Source organism: Bubalus kerabau, chromosome 14, assembly GCF_029407905.1.
Source record: "Bubalus kerabau isolate K-KA32 ecotype Philippines breed swamp buffalo chromosome 14, PCC_UOA_SB_1v2, whole genome shotgun sequence".
NCBI classification, from domain to species: domain Eukaryota; kingdom Metazoa; phylum Chordata; class Mammalia; order Artiodactyla; family Bovidae; genus Bubalus; species Bubalus kerabau.
Window position 1 is genome coordinate 83,403,961 of NC_073637.1, and position 14,572 is coordinate 83,418,532.

A 14,572-nucleotide genomic window follows, 5' to 3' on the forward strand; every position below is an offset into this window, starting at 1 on the left:
TCTCCTTTATTTAGGCCTTTACTTTCTCTCAATACTGTTTTACAGTTTTCAGCATTCCTAGATATTTTATATTTTTGACACTATTGTAAGTGTTTTAAAATGTCATTATCCAATTGTCTGTTGCTATATTTAGAAATACAATTGATTTTTACATACGAGAAAAAAATCATTACTGGACATGTGCTTGTTCCAACAACTGTCCAACTGGCTGTGCGGGGCAGCGCCTATTTGCACGCCCACCCGCGCCCTACTGCCCGCTTCCCTCCCCTGCCCTGTGCCCAGGAGGCTGATGTCTAGGGACATCAAAGAGCAAGCTTGCCCTGTGGCTGGGCTCCAACAGCGAGAAGCACCAGCAGGGGGTGGCGAGGCCGTGCCCACACCCCCAGCTTCCTCTCTCCAGGCGCCATCACCCAGATTTCAGGCCCCGCCTACAGGGTTCATTCTACATGTGCTGATGACTGTTCCTCCCCTTTCTTATTGAGATCCAGATTGGTGCCCTGGGAGCCCCAGGCGCCTTTACCATCCCTCCTCGATTTCCCTCTACCCTGCCAGCTTTGTAAATAGTCTTCTCATTAAATGTGATTGAAACAATTCCTTTAAACCTTCTTGAAAAACTTCTTCTGCACGGGCCATCTGTTTCCTATTGGGACCATGACTGCTAGACATGTGATTCAGGTTGAAAAAAAGAAAAACGTTTGGTTAGGAATTGCGACTCCACAGAATAGCATGAATTTTATTTTTTGCTCTTCATTATCTATGCCTGTGCTGTCCAATATGGTGGCCACAAGCCACTAAATAAAATTAAAAATTTAGTTCCAAGTGCTCGAAAGCTGTGTAGCTAGTAACTACTATTTTGGATGATGCAGAAAGACCATTGTATCATCAGAGAAAGTTCTATCGGACAGCACTGCTCTACACCCAACAGGCTCTTCCATAATAAACAAAAAAGATTACTTCTACCTTTGGCTCTGCCTTATCATCACAGGTACAGCCCAGGTCAAAATCGGACTGAAGGTACATAACCCCTGGGTAATTGGGTCTGGTGACTTCCTCTGGCATAGTCGGTCTGAAGGTGTTGGTACGAAGGAGATGGTTCAGACTCCCGTGGGTCCCGTTATTTGGAGCCGGCTTCAATCCCAGGAGATCTGATGAGAAGAAAGAAAAGGGCCAGGTACTTTGTAAATGTTTTTGATGAGATAGGAGGAGAGTCAAAGCCATTCACCTTCCAAGGTCCGGAAAACTTGGAACACAAATCAGAATGGGATAACCAAATTCAGACGGCAGGCTCCCTTCTGAGCTCCCAAGTCATCCTTGCCTGATGAGGTCTTGGCAACAACTTTCTAAAATAGCATTTTCACGGCCTGATATCAAGAAAGACATTCCCACAAAGAAAGAGTGAAGGAAAATAGGGCCTCGCTTCGCCACCTTTATGTCTGTGATAGCTACAACCCAAGGACCATCAGCGTCAGGATTGTTGCCTTCCTGCTTCTCTGTAAGACTTTTTATCCCGAGTTTTGAAGTGGGGCTTATGATCAATAAATAACCTCGAGCCTGCCCTCTCATGCACTCCACAGAAGTACAGGACAAGAGGAGGCTCTGGCCGTGTGCCCTGAAGGGCCGCTGTGAAATGAACAGGCTGATTTCAGAGCGAGTGAGAAGGCTGCCAAGCAGGCACACAGGGACTGGCCTGAGCCGAGAGGCAGGGCCGGGGAGCGCCGGCAGCCCAGAGGGGAAGGGACCCAGGAGACCCGACGTGCAGACTCCCCCTCTGACCGCCAGACTGGCGCTCCCTTACTAAATAGGAAAAGCTGTCCTCATCCAGCAACTAGAGACTCCAGGAAGAAAAATAATTAGGAGCACATAAATAGCTGGCCAGCCGTGCGCGGGCTGCGCTGGGAGAGATGGAGGCAGGGGGCAGGGTGGGGGGGCGCTGTGCCCAGCGCTCGCTTCACCCGGCCTGCGACCGGTGGTGTCAGACTGTAATGCTGTGTTAGATTAGCCGGAGGCTGCCAACAGCAACACCATGAAAACTCCCCATTAGTCAACTGTTGAAGGAAGACAAAGAAGCCTTAGAAGGGGGATGATATTCTGTCCCTTGAACCAATGGGTAAATTACAGCATTTTTTTAATGAAAAGATGAGGTGATCCCAGAAAACAGACACCTCATTTCTTTCTCCAACATCGAAAGGAGTTCATATGTTAACTCCGGATTGTTTTCTTGGTTTTGATGAAATAAGTGACTTACCGCACATAACGTTGTAAAGTTCAATGTTTTCAAATGGAGGTACTTTGGTCTTGTACTTAAATGTTGGGCCATAACCTACAAAAACAGTCTTCCGAAAGAAAAGAAAACAAACAAAAACAATTAGGCATTGCTAATATCCAGGAGCAACCCTCCCTCCAGTTATGAATGCTCTGCAAGCTTCACTCACACCACCATTCCCATCCTTTTTTAGAACCTCTAAAATACACTTCAATTCATAGTTCTGGGAGCATACCTGCATACTGTTGACCTTGTTATCAAATCCATGGTCTCCCTGGAAAAAACATTTTCCTGATGGTTTCTTATAAACCTCCAAAGGTTTCCTAGAGTGAAACGATTGTACAATCAATCAGGACTTCTCATAAAATTGGTCTGATAAAAAAAAGTCCAGTGCACAAAAAGATCTGTAAGAAGTGGATTTTACTAATACAAGCGTATTCCTCTCCACTTTGCATCATTCCCAGGGCGATGAAAGATGATGCTGTCTTTTTGCCCCCAGTGCTTTGGCCTTGACGATCAGCCTAGAACAGATTGGGACCTGAGTTCTGGCGCCCTCCTCCTGTCTCACGGTCGTATTGAGCCGAGCGCTGGCCACAGGCACAGACATGCCCTGTAGGTGCTGCTCCCTGCTCCAGACCACCCCAATCAAGAGACTGTCACGCTAAAGGAGTCACACAAAGCTTCTGGTTTCCCAGTGCATATAAAAGTTATATTTACACTATACTGTATTAAGTATGCAGGAGCATTATGTCTAAGAAAACAACGCACATACCCTAATTTAAGAATAGCGCTGTTGGAAAAAGGGCACCAACAGACTTTCTCAATGCAGAGTTGCCACAAACGTTCAACTGTCTGCTCATGTGCCCCACTGGCTCCAGGATTCTCTGCTCCGGGACCAGGTCTGTCTGGCTCACTTCTATATGCCTGTCACTAGGCTCCATGCTCGGAGAAGGCAACGGCACCCCACTCCAGTACTGTTGCCTGGAAAATCCCATGGACGGAGGAGCCTGGTGGGCTGCAGTCCATGGGGTCGCGAAGAGTCGGACACGACTGAGCGACTTCACTTTCACTTTTCACTTTTATGCATTGGGGAAGGACATGGCAACCCACTCCCGTGTTCTTGCCTGGAGAATCCCAGGGACCGAGGAGCCTGGTGGGCTGCCGTCCATGGGGTCGCTAAGAGTCGGACGCGACTGAAGTGACTTAGCAGCAGCAGCAGGCTCCATGCTAAGCACACACCCAGCTGGCGCTTTTTAAATGTGTGATGTTTGATCAATGAACGGAGATCTGTATTCCATAGAAATATTTGCATATAGAGTTCCCTGTCAACAGATGTGTCTGGGAATAGCGCTGCAAAGTATAACCGAGGGCAAGCGCGACACATACGGCTGAACAAGAGCCAGGCCTTTGGAGGCAGGGGCTCTGCTGAGGAGCAGAGGCCGGAAACCGTGCTCTCGAGACATCAGAAGCATTTGAACTTCCCTGTTGTGACAGGAAGACGCCTTTTGCTTAGAGTTATGTAGCAGTTTTCCAAAACACTTACATGTTTATTACGACAAATATTTCCTAAGTACGTACAGGTACACGGCACTGAAGTACAGCACTTGGGGAAAAACAAAGAAGTTAAACGTTTGAGCCCTTGGTCTTGGGAAAACTACTTTCAGCTTGGGATAATTAGACATGTGCGTATAATAGCTCAGCAATTCAAGTTCAACTGAGAAGATGTGCTGCTAGTTAAATGGCTGGCTTTGGTCTATGCTGATCTGCTCAACCGTCTTCATGTGTTACTAACGTCTACTGAACTTCCAAGTTTTCTTCATCAACACATACGTGCCCCCTGCAAAGGAAGTGTGGCTTTTCAACCACTGGGTCACCGGGGAGGTCAGGAAATCTCTTTTTATAATGGCTAATGACCCTGCAGCACTGCGGCCACCTTAAGTGAGTGGAGTCGCTCAGTCGCGTCCAACTCTTTGCAACCCCATGGACTGTAGCCCCCCAGGCTCCTCTGTCCATGGGACTTTCCAGGCAATAGTACTGGAGTGGATTGCCATTTCCTTCTCCAGCGGATCTTACCAACCTAGGGGTCGAACCCGGGTCTCCCACATTGTAGACAGACGCTTTACCGTCTGAGCCACCAGGGAAGTCTTGCAGCTGCCTTACAGAACCACATACAGTGGAGGGTTAGTCGCCCAATCATGTGCGACTCTTTGCGACCCCAAGGACTGCAGCCTGCCAGGCTCCTCTGTCCACGGGATTCTCCAGGCAAGAATACCAGAGTGGGTAGCCATTCCCTTCTCCAGGGGATCTTCAGACCCAGGGATCGAACCCAGGTCTCCCGCATTGCAGGCGGATTCTTTACTGTCTGAGCCTCCAGGGAAGACCTCGGGGCCGAGGGGATGGTTATGAAGGTGAGAAACAGGGGCCGCCTGTCCCCGAGGTACCTTGCGACATGCCATCTGCGCTCCACCAGTAAATGGACGTCTTCAATCCTTCTGTTGTTGGCGTAGTGCAAACGTTTGGGAAGGTGCTGTTTCAAGTAAGGCTTAAAGTGCTGGTCTGGTTTTTTACACTGAAATATAAATGGACATTGAATTTTGCATGGAGAGTCTTCTAGAAAAGCCCAAGACATTCTCTCCAGAAAGCTGAAGGAGGTTTTAAGTCAAAGGAAAGGCTAATTCGTGAGTAAATGGAATTTGTGACATCCCCGCCAACCCCCCCCCCCCCCCACCATCAAATAATAAAAGCGGGAAACAGATTCAAAGGGGATTAGGTAACATTGAAGAAGACATGGAAGGGTATCACAGAGGGGAGTTAGAAGTTTTTAAGATACGTCCCTGACTCGTGGGACCGTCACTCAGAGTAGCTCAAACTCCAAGGCTTTTCTCAAACACTCTAAGTCCAGGGGTGAGGCGGTGGGGTGGTGGGGGGGCAGGTGGGGGGTGCGGTGCAGAGAGAAGGGAGCACGGTGAGGTTCATGAGGTCACATCCTCAGGCGCTTTTAAACTGTCTAATCTGGGTGGGGAAACAACAGAACGGGGTTGTGCCCTGGTTCAGAAAGTGCAAGGGTCTATTTAACCAATGATGAAGGTTTTTCAGCCCTAATGGCATGATCAAAATACTCCCATTCTGGATCATTGCCAAGACCATTAGGGAGCCCGCTGTTGTCCATGGGCCAGGATTTTTGAAAGCTCTTAGGGAAATAAACACACTGGATGGCAGGGCAGCGAGGAAAACGCTCCTCTCACCCTACGGGGAGGCGAGCACGGGTGGTGAGTATGTGGAAGTCACTCCAAGGGCAGAGGCCCGGGGCACGCAACACTTACCGTGAGATTAGCAATAATGACTTTCGGGTCATCTGTTCAAAGAGAGAAGGAGAGAGAGTTCAGAAGAGTTGACAAGAGTCACCGAGAGAAACCATTTTTGCAGCAAGAGACTCAATTCTTTTCTTTTTTTTTCTGGAAGTTATTTAGATTTTGTTTCAAGCACATGCAAAACTCTGTGTGGGTATTTAATAGTTCAGTAAGTGAAATACATCAAAATAAGTAGAAATTCCGATGGTAAATGTCCCTGCTAAGTCTGGGTCAACTTTTCTGAAAGGGAATTCCTCCTTTCAGAGCACCAGGATGTTGCTGGGTAAATGGCTTTTTAAAATTCTCCCAGCCTACTCACAGACTTAGAGAACAAACTTATGATTGCCAGGGGGGGAGGCTGCAGGAAAGGGATAGTTAGGAAGTTTGCAATGGACATACACACACAGCTATATTTAAAGTGGACGACCAATAAGGACCTACTGTGGAGCACAGGGCACTCTGCTCAATGTTACGTGGCAGCCTGGAGGGGAGGGGAGGGGAGAATGGATACATGGATATGTATGGCTGAGTCTCTTTGCTGTTCACTTGATACTATCACAACATTGTTAATCAGCTATACCCCAATATAAAATAAAAAGTTAAAAAAAAATCCTCCTAAAGAGTCCCTCTGGAGCCTGGATTGAGTTTACGTTAAATTAAACATCAGGAACTATATTGAGGCATTTGGGGCTTTGAATGTGACTCCCTATGTAGCCGTAGATCTTTGAAACAAGTGACCGCTCACCTTTAAGATGAATCTTCTAATCCATTGAGTTGTTTTTTTCTAAAGGGAATCTGGTTTCCTCAGTAATATCACAGGTCTAATGACATGAGTGGCTGCCCCTTGTCCGTCACACACACACACACACACACACACACACACACACGGACCTCCTTTTCACTACCAGCAAATAAAAGATATTTTGGTCAATATCCTGAACTAGCTAAAAGCAAAACTATGCAAATAATAGCTGTGTGTAAACTGTGGACAGGATTGTATTATCTGAAGGTCCCCTTTTGGGCGTGGGGGAGTGGGGAGAAAGAGGAGATTGTAGGTTGGTTGGATTTTGTTTTGTTTTCCAAAAATTTGCTTCAGCATGTCATTACAGAAGCAGCAGAAAAGGAAAGCAGCGTTCGGAAGAGATACGGACAGGCAGGAGGGAGCCGTCCCCCGAATGTAAACACCCGCGGAGCAGGTCATGCCTGTCATTTCCTGCTGCGTCCCCTGGGCCCGGGGCATCGTCAGCGTGCAGTGAACAGGCCAGTAAACAGAAGCAAAGACTGGTGGACGCTGGTGCAAATACACTAGCGAGCTTGCCTGGCCGCATGAACATGCGCTCTTCAAAGACAACGCTCAGAATCTTAGTTCTAAAGCTATGAAATTTAAAGAGAAATGTGGATTCCCTCCTACGTAAATTGGGCTTCAAGTCTAGTTGCATCTTTCAGTGGCAAGGAGATAAGTAGCAACGGTAGCCACACCCGTAACCCAGCTGGCACCCAGGCCACGTGCAGCCCCTCTGTGAGAGCACTGCAGGCGCTGTCTGGTCACTCACGACAGCTCTGCTGGGGCCCTCACCGAGCCAGTGGGCCTTTAGCAGGTGGGGGGAATGTGCCAACCCGGACCCTGTTGGCAAGCCATGCTTTCAACCTCTACACTTGGTGACCTCATAAACCACAGTCCTCAAAGGGACCAGAGTGAGTTCATATTCTTCGATAATGAAGAAAAATTATCATTATCTCAGACAAATCCCAGAGTACTTCTAGGAAACAACAAAAGCTTGAGCCCACGTGTGGGACACCAAGCCTTCAGTCCTGAAATACTCAGCTCTCATGCTACCGGCTCCCCCAGAATGAAAGACGCCCCAGGACAGGGTAGTGGTTTAGGGTCAGTGAAGCATCTGGGTTTCAATCCCAGCTCCGCCACTCCTTAACTGCTGCCCTCTTAGGCGATTACTTCACCTCTCTCTGAGCCTTGATTATTACTGTTTATAAGAGATGATAGTACCTGTCACACAGGGCCATTGGAAGGATTCAGTAAGATGTGTATATATCTGGCTGAAAACATCATTTTAACTACCATTTATTTTGCTTTGACTATGTGCCCAGCACTAATCTAAGTGATAAGTAGCAAAGCTAAGTAGAGAATCTCCCGTTTGCCCTTCCCAGTAATCATGTTACAGGTGAGGAGACGAAGGCTCAGTGTTTAGGAAGCTTGCCCAAGGTCACAGAGTGAGGCAGCCAGCAGAGACGCGAACCCAGACAGCCCAACACCGCTGTCTGTGCTCTCACCCGGCTTGCCCTGGGGTCTCTCACAAAGTGAATGGACGTGCTTTTTAAGATACAAGACGTTTAATTATTGGTAGTTACCATTTCACTGGCCCCAGGACAGTTTTTCTTCCCCTCCCCCCAAAATAACCTTCCTATTACTTTTAGAGATGTCTTGAATATCTTTAGACAAAACGTCTCTTGCATAAGCCCTAGAAAGCAAATACCAAATCAGGAGGCACCCGTGGGTCACTCTGGCGAGGGCCAACCTATCTCAAATGAGCAGAGAAGAGAGGACATGGGGGACCGAGAAGGCACGGAGAAGAGAGGGCAAAGACACCCACACTTTGTTTATTTCTCAACGTTGCCTGGAGCTGACCTTGGAATGCTTCCCGTTTGTGTTGACTCAGGAACATCGTTTGGGAAAAACTTTAATTTTCCAAAGCTTTCTGCTTGGTGCCAATGGTTTCTTATTCCCAAGGCTAAAAATGCTAAAGGATTTTTTTTTTTTCTTTCCAAAATGCAGCATGTCTCTAATAAAACTACAGACTTCTCTAAAGCTAGGTGGTGGGGCAACATCTAAAGCCTCTTAGCCCACAAGTCAAAGCTCTCCTCTGGAGAAGGAAATGGCACCCCACTCCGGTGTTCTTGCCTGGAGAATCCCAGGGACGGGGAGCCTGGTGGGCTGCCATCTATGGGGTCACACAGAGCCCAACACGACTGAAGTGACTTAGCAGCAACAGCAGCAGCAAAGCTCTCCTCGGTGACTTATCACAACCCCAGTGTGCAAAACAGAAGCGAGAAGACCTTGCCTGTTTATTTTATTTCTAGTCTTTCAGAGCAGCTGCCGCGTTTCAAGGGCTTCATAGCTTCCCCTGCTGGGTTCTGTCAATCACTTTCCATAAGATGAGGAGATCCCCTTCATCCAGGCTCCCAGGAAACTCCAGGCTCTGGGGACGGTTCTAACCCTGTCATGGACGCCCTCGCTTCAGCTAAAGAGGAAGCCTGAGCCTTTGGTTGGAAAGTTCTTCTCTTGTAAACAGAAGTTTATGGTTATACACATGCCTCAAATTAAGTGTATTTTCCACATGATAAAAACAAGAGCAAATATTTATATAATGCTACCAGGGCCCAGGAACTATTCTAAGCGATGCCCATAGGTTTATTTTCACAACAGCCCGATGAGCTAGTTGTTTGTTATCACCACTTTTTTTCCCCCTCAGATTAAAAAACAAAAGAACTGAGGTTTAGAGTTTCAGTGACTTATTCAAGTTCACTCGGCTAAGAAATAGCAAAGCCAGGCTTTGCCCCAAATAGTCCGGCTTCAGAGAACAAGCCCCTTCTCACACCACTATGTTACCATTCTAAAAACTTAGTGTTTTAAGAGTCAACTTACATTTAGCATGATTGTTGAATTTGGGTCGAATTCTTCCTAGAGTTCCTGGCACTAAAATAATATCATCCACATTAGTCAGGTAATTGCTCAAGAATTCTGTTCTATCACATGTGACATCTTCCATTCCTATGGGAAAGGAGGAAAAAGTATTTTCAGGCAATTTTAAAATTAAAATCTCAACACAGACACTAAAGATAATATTCAGGCACAAGTGAATGTGAGGATCCCTCTCTTGAGATTTCTTAACTTGACTGTGGATTTTTTAGTGCTTCTTTATATAATCTTTTCACCAGACTTTGATTGAGTCGTATCATCTTGCAGCACCAGAAGGCTGAAAACGCATCGTCTCAGTTACCATTTTAAGTCACTCAGCAAGAACAACCAGATAAAGGAAGCAACCACGGTCTTTAAAAAAAAAAAAAAAAAGATCATTACGAAGAAGATATATTCGTTAAAAAAATCCCAAATCGCTTTAAACTCTTTCTAGCTGGGAGTGATGCAAATCACTGGAATGTATAGTCCTGTGTCTCTTTTACAAAAATCTCATTTTCCAACTCTCTCTAATACAGCTCCCGACTTGAGTACATAATGCTCATTCTGCCTTCACTGGTGGCCTTGGATGTTACTGAATAAACAATACTGGAAACAAGAGAGAGAAAGAAAAAGGTCAATCCCAGTGACCACCCAAACTGAAAAACAAAATAACGCTGTAGACGGTGCAACCAGTTACAGCTGAAGCCAGCAACGAGAACACAAAAAGGGCCTAGGTAGTGAGTTTCTTAAATCAACAAATACTATCTGCCCACCAATGATTTGCTACCTGCCTCTCATCAAAAAAAAATTCCTTGATCAATGATAAAAAATAAATAAAAAGAAACTCAAATTTTAGAATGACAAATCATGGAGGCTGGAAGAGAACTTTATCGTCATTTCAGAATTTACGAGATGAGATGAAGCTAGAAAGGTTTAATATATTGCTTTGTACAATCCACTATCTGAATATTCTTTAAGAGGGGGAACATAAATGATTTTTTTAAAGGATACCCTAAGGTTCTGGAATAAATAAATATAGAGTGGTCCTGATCTAGTAAAATTTAAATTATCACCTTCTAGGATCCCAGATTCAGACCCCTTCCTTTTTTTAATACAAACTGGAAGGAAGTAACCATGATCTTCAAAGAAAAATCTATGTATACAATCCTTATAAAAAAAAATTAAAAATACCCCAGACTGCTTTAAAATATAGATAAAAAAATATATCCCAACATAGCACAAGGGCTATAGATTTGCCTTTTAACATTTAAAATCTCTGGAAGAAAAATTAAAACAATAAACAGCTATATGCTCTAGTACAATGTCTACTAAGGACTTCCCAGGTGGCTCAATGGTAAAGAATCTGCCTATCAATGCAAGAGACGGGTTCAATCCCCGGATCGGGAAGATCCCCTGGAGAAGGCAATGGCAACTCACTCCAGTATTCTCACCTGGAAAATTCCATGGAGAGAGGAGCCTGGTGGGCTACAGTCCATAGGGTCCCAAAGAGTTGGACAAGTTGGACACGACTGAGCCACTGAGCAGGCACTCACGTACAATGTCGACTAAACAACAGTGTTCATCCAGGAAGGGCAAGTCTCTAAGTATATATGAAAGGAAGACTAGAAAGATCTTCCATTTGCTCCCTTTCTAAGTCACTTCAGCCACCCCAGTGGTGAAGCATCTCTCTTGCTTTCAACATGCTTCTCAAGCATCATCACCCTCCACCCTCCAGGCTAACTCTGGATGTGGGGTCGATGTTCTCATTCTACAGATGAGGAGGCTGACTTGGAGAGCTTTTTAAGTGGTACAGTGTAATCTGAACTCCAACGCAACCCATTCTCACTCCAAAGCTCGGACTCTGAAACGCCAGACAATGTTACCTTCTTAGAAAGAGAAGCTAAGCCATTTCAGAAGGCTTCCCACCAGCAAGACACGAATTTTATCTAGCCAAGACTTCTACAAGGCTCCAGTGGTGACTCGCTGGAAGCCATCCACCTCTTAGACATCTGGCTCCACCATGTGACCAAATGTCCTTGACACCTCTGGGTTAAGTTGAATCAACTGGGTCACAGGCTCCAAATTCTCTATCCTCTCTGCAGCTCTCCACCAAGTCAAACTCTTGGGGCATGGTTCTGCAGACAGTCACGTTTAGTCCCTGCAGAACAGCAAATTAATCCCAGGGCTCTCTCTCTCTTTTTTTTTTTTTTTTAATTCTCATAGATACATTCTATAAAGAAAACTTCAGGCCCAGAGCAGCGGTTTGATTGGGGAGATTTATTTGCCCAATCTTAACAGAACCACCAGCTCAACCAATTTTCTTCTTCTAAACCCTCCTAGAAGGGAGCAGCCCGTTTTCCAGAGTCACGGTCTCAAATTGCTAGTTCTGGAATGCAGGAGGCGTTCTTGGAACTCGGTCTGCAAACCTGTGAGGTAAGAATGCTCTATGATGCATCCCTCCCCCAGCTCTATCAACATACAATGTTTATGATGCTCTTGATCCATGAATTTTTCTCCTTTATACAGTGATTTAGAAAACTGCTTCCTAAACCGTTTCTTCCTCTCTTTAACAGTCATCTCTGCTGAAACAGGGTCTTCTGGCTTGGGTCTAGAATTCACTCAGTGAATGCAGGGAAATAATTTCCCTTATATGCCACTTCTATAGCAGAAGCCTATGTCTCCACCTTTTCATCATGTTTAGATTTATTTTTTAGCCATGTGAATCATGTGAGCTCCTTTCAGGGTGTGCCTGGCAGTGATATGTCATATTCACAGAGGAAACTCTTACCATCACAAGGGAACTGTCTGCAACTTTTTTTTTTTTTTGCACTGCGAGACTTATGAGATTTAGCTCCTTGACCAGGGATTGAGTGAGCCTGGGCCCAGCAGTGAAAACACCAAGTCCTAACCACTGGACCACCAGGGAATGCCCTGCAACTTTTTAATAAGAGATAGATTTTGGAAGAAAGGACAGGAAGTCCCTGGTTTTGATTTACATGAACACAAGGGTTATCTCAGGTCATCTCATAGTTTTGAGTCACGGTCCAATTTCTTTCCCCATCCTAAAGAAAGGGGGAAGGAAGAAGCGGAATACAACCTGGGATTTCTGGGATTCCCCAACACCATCAGAAATGTTATCTATTTAGATAAAGAAAGAAAGTTTCACCGTGGTCTCCAACGAAGATGACATTCACGCAGCGGTGCAGCTTCAGTTGCTTCAATCCGTCCATTAACTGCCCCACGGTTTTGTCAATGTCCCTCAGAGGATTCGTCATCTGGAAAAAGGAGCAAATTAGTCCCTGAAGGTTTTTTTTTTTTTTTTTTTTTTTTCCTTTCAGTATCTCAAAGATCTTCTAAACATGCTGGAAAGAAAACTTCAGGCCCAGAGGCAGAGCTTTGTCTAGGGAGATTTTCCTGTCATTCTAAATGGAAACCTGGTCTAAGCACTTTTATTTGTACTCTTTAAGGAAAGTTAAACCTCTCCTCATCCAATCCCTTTCAAGATTCTTTGATACAAAAATTGAAATATTAAGGGCAATTCTATTTTTGGAAATAAAATGGCCTTTCTGAAATATAACAATGTTCTTTACATCCAAGAATTTTTGAGAGTGAGCAGAAAATCAGATGGACAATTTAAGCTTTTTGACCCCTGCGTGAAATCACTTAGGCTTTGAACCATGGAAAGAAAATGGAGGCCAAGGGAATCAAAAGCAGCTCTGAGGTTAAATGGTAACCTTTCACTAATGATGCCGAACTAGAGCATCATTAACACGATGAGACCCATCTAGTGTTCCAAAAAAACTTAACTGTCAATTTCTGACAATAGATTCTCAAGAGAAGGGCCTCTCCCAGGAAACAAGCTACTCCTTCTCAATTTAGTCCCTTTCAGGCTGATTATGAGTAAAATACAAATCTACAAGAGTTCAAACTTAAACAGAAGTGAATCACTGAGCTTATTCTAGAAATTTTCTTATTTAGCCTAATGAAAAATGAAAACTCAGTTCTCCAAAGAACATTTCCAAAGCGTAAGAATCATAACTCGTCTCTCATGCTCTTGCTTCAAATGGAAGTTTCTGACAGCATGAAAGTGAAACAGTCGCTCAGTCGTGTCTGACTCTTTGCCACCCTGAGGACTGTAGCCCGCCAGGCTCCTCTGTCCATGGGATTTCCCAGGCAAGAATACTGGAGTGGGTTGCCATTCCCTTCTCCAGGGGATCCTCCTGACCCAGGGATTGAACCCTGGTTTCCTGCATTGCAGGCAGAGTCTTTACTGTCTCAGCCACTAAGGAAGCCCCATAGCATGAATGCCCCCCCGTATTAGAGGTACTGGGGATGTCCCTCGCAGCTCTGGGCAATAGAAAGATTTTCAGGAAACACCCCATCAGCCAAACTCCTGACAGTACTTCAGCTGACTCCGACAACTGAGCTACATTCACACACATCCACTCAAGATGTCTCTGACAAGAACAGAAGGGATCCGCATATCATCTTTCCTCAGACACATAATATTATCTTCCATTGGCATCTTCTCAGAGGACTCAAGATTTTTCCTCATATCATGTCATCAGTAAAGTCAAGGTGTAAATTTGTTTTCCTTTATGACAGAAGTCAGTATTTCAAATTCTGTCCCAAGGAGTAAGTCACAAGTGAAAGTTTCAGAGCGATGTATGCAGCATAATCTGACTAACAGAGGGTAGACAGTGGCGTTTGCTTCTGAGGAAACCATACTCTTCTCTAAGACCTTCACTTAGACAAAGAAATACCAAATGCACAACCTATATCAACCCCTGGCAACAGATTAATTTTCTTTGGTCAACAAGATGACTCAGGCTAAAACCCAGAACCTGCTTCTCAGTGATCAGTTCAAACAATAAATAAGATAGTGCCTTGGTGGTATCTGAAGGTGTCTGGAAAAGTAACACCTAGCGGCTGTTGTGAAGGTAACGCAGAGAGAACACACGGCCCACGTCTCCACAAGGAGACGCACCCGCCTCTACCCACCCGCCGTCTCCTCTCTCCTGCTTCCACGTCTCCACAAGGAGACGCGCCCGCCTCTACCCACCCGCCATCTCCTCTCTCCTGCTTCCACGTCTCCACAAGGAGACGCGCCCGCCTCTACCCGCCCGCCGTCTCCTCTCTCCTGCTTCCCCTCCTTCCGTCTGTCCTCTAAGACCGCCTCTGAACTCGGAACAGGCCGCTAACCTAATCCAGTACTCTACTGAGTTCTAATCTACACTGACTTTGAGGATTTCCCCAACTACTTTG

General features: G+C 45.5%; 1 protein-coding gene across 9 annotated transcripts in view; it reads right to left on the minus strand.

The window, feature by feature from the left end:
- ENPP2 (ectonucleotide pyrophosphatase/phosphodiesterase 2) overlaps nucleotides 1-14,572 on the minus strand; it is a 134,379-nt gene that overhangs the window by 31,851 nt on the left and 87,956 nt on the right. For all 9 annotated transcript variants that reach the window (XM_055546762.1, XM_055546763.1, XM_055546766.1 and 6 more), the window contains 7 exons: nucleotides 12,474-12,582; nucleotides 9,275-9,400; nucleotides 5,587-5,618; nucleotides 4,705-4,832; nucleotides 2,499-2,586; nucleotides 2,246-2,333; nucleotides 961-1,145 (listed from right to left, as the gene is read on the minus strand). In XM_055546762.1, coding sequence (XP_055402737.1) covers nucleotides 961-1,145; nucleotides 2,246-2,333; nucleotides 2,499-2,586; nucleotides 4,705-4,832; nucleotides 5,587-5,618; nucleotides 9,275-9,400; nucleotides 12,474-12,582 — 756 coding nt within the window. The remainder of the gene's footprint in view (nucleotides 1-960; nucleotides 1,146-2,245; nucleotides 2,334-2,498; nucleotides 2,587-4,704; nucleotides 4,833-5,586; nucleotides 5,619-9,274; nucleotides 9,401-12,473; nucleotides 12,583-14,572) is intronic.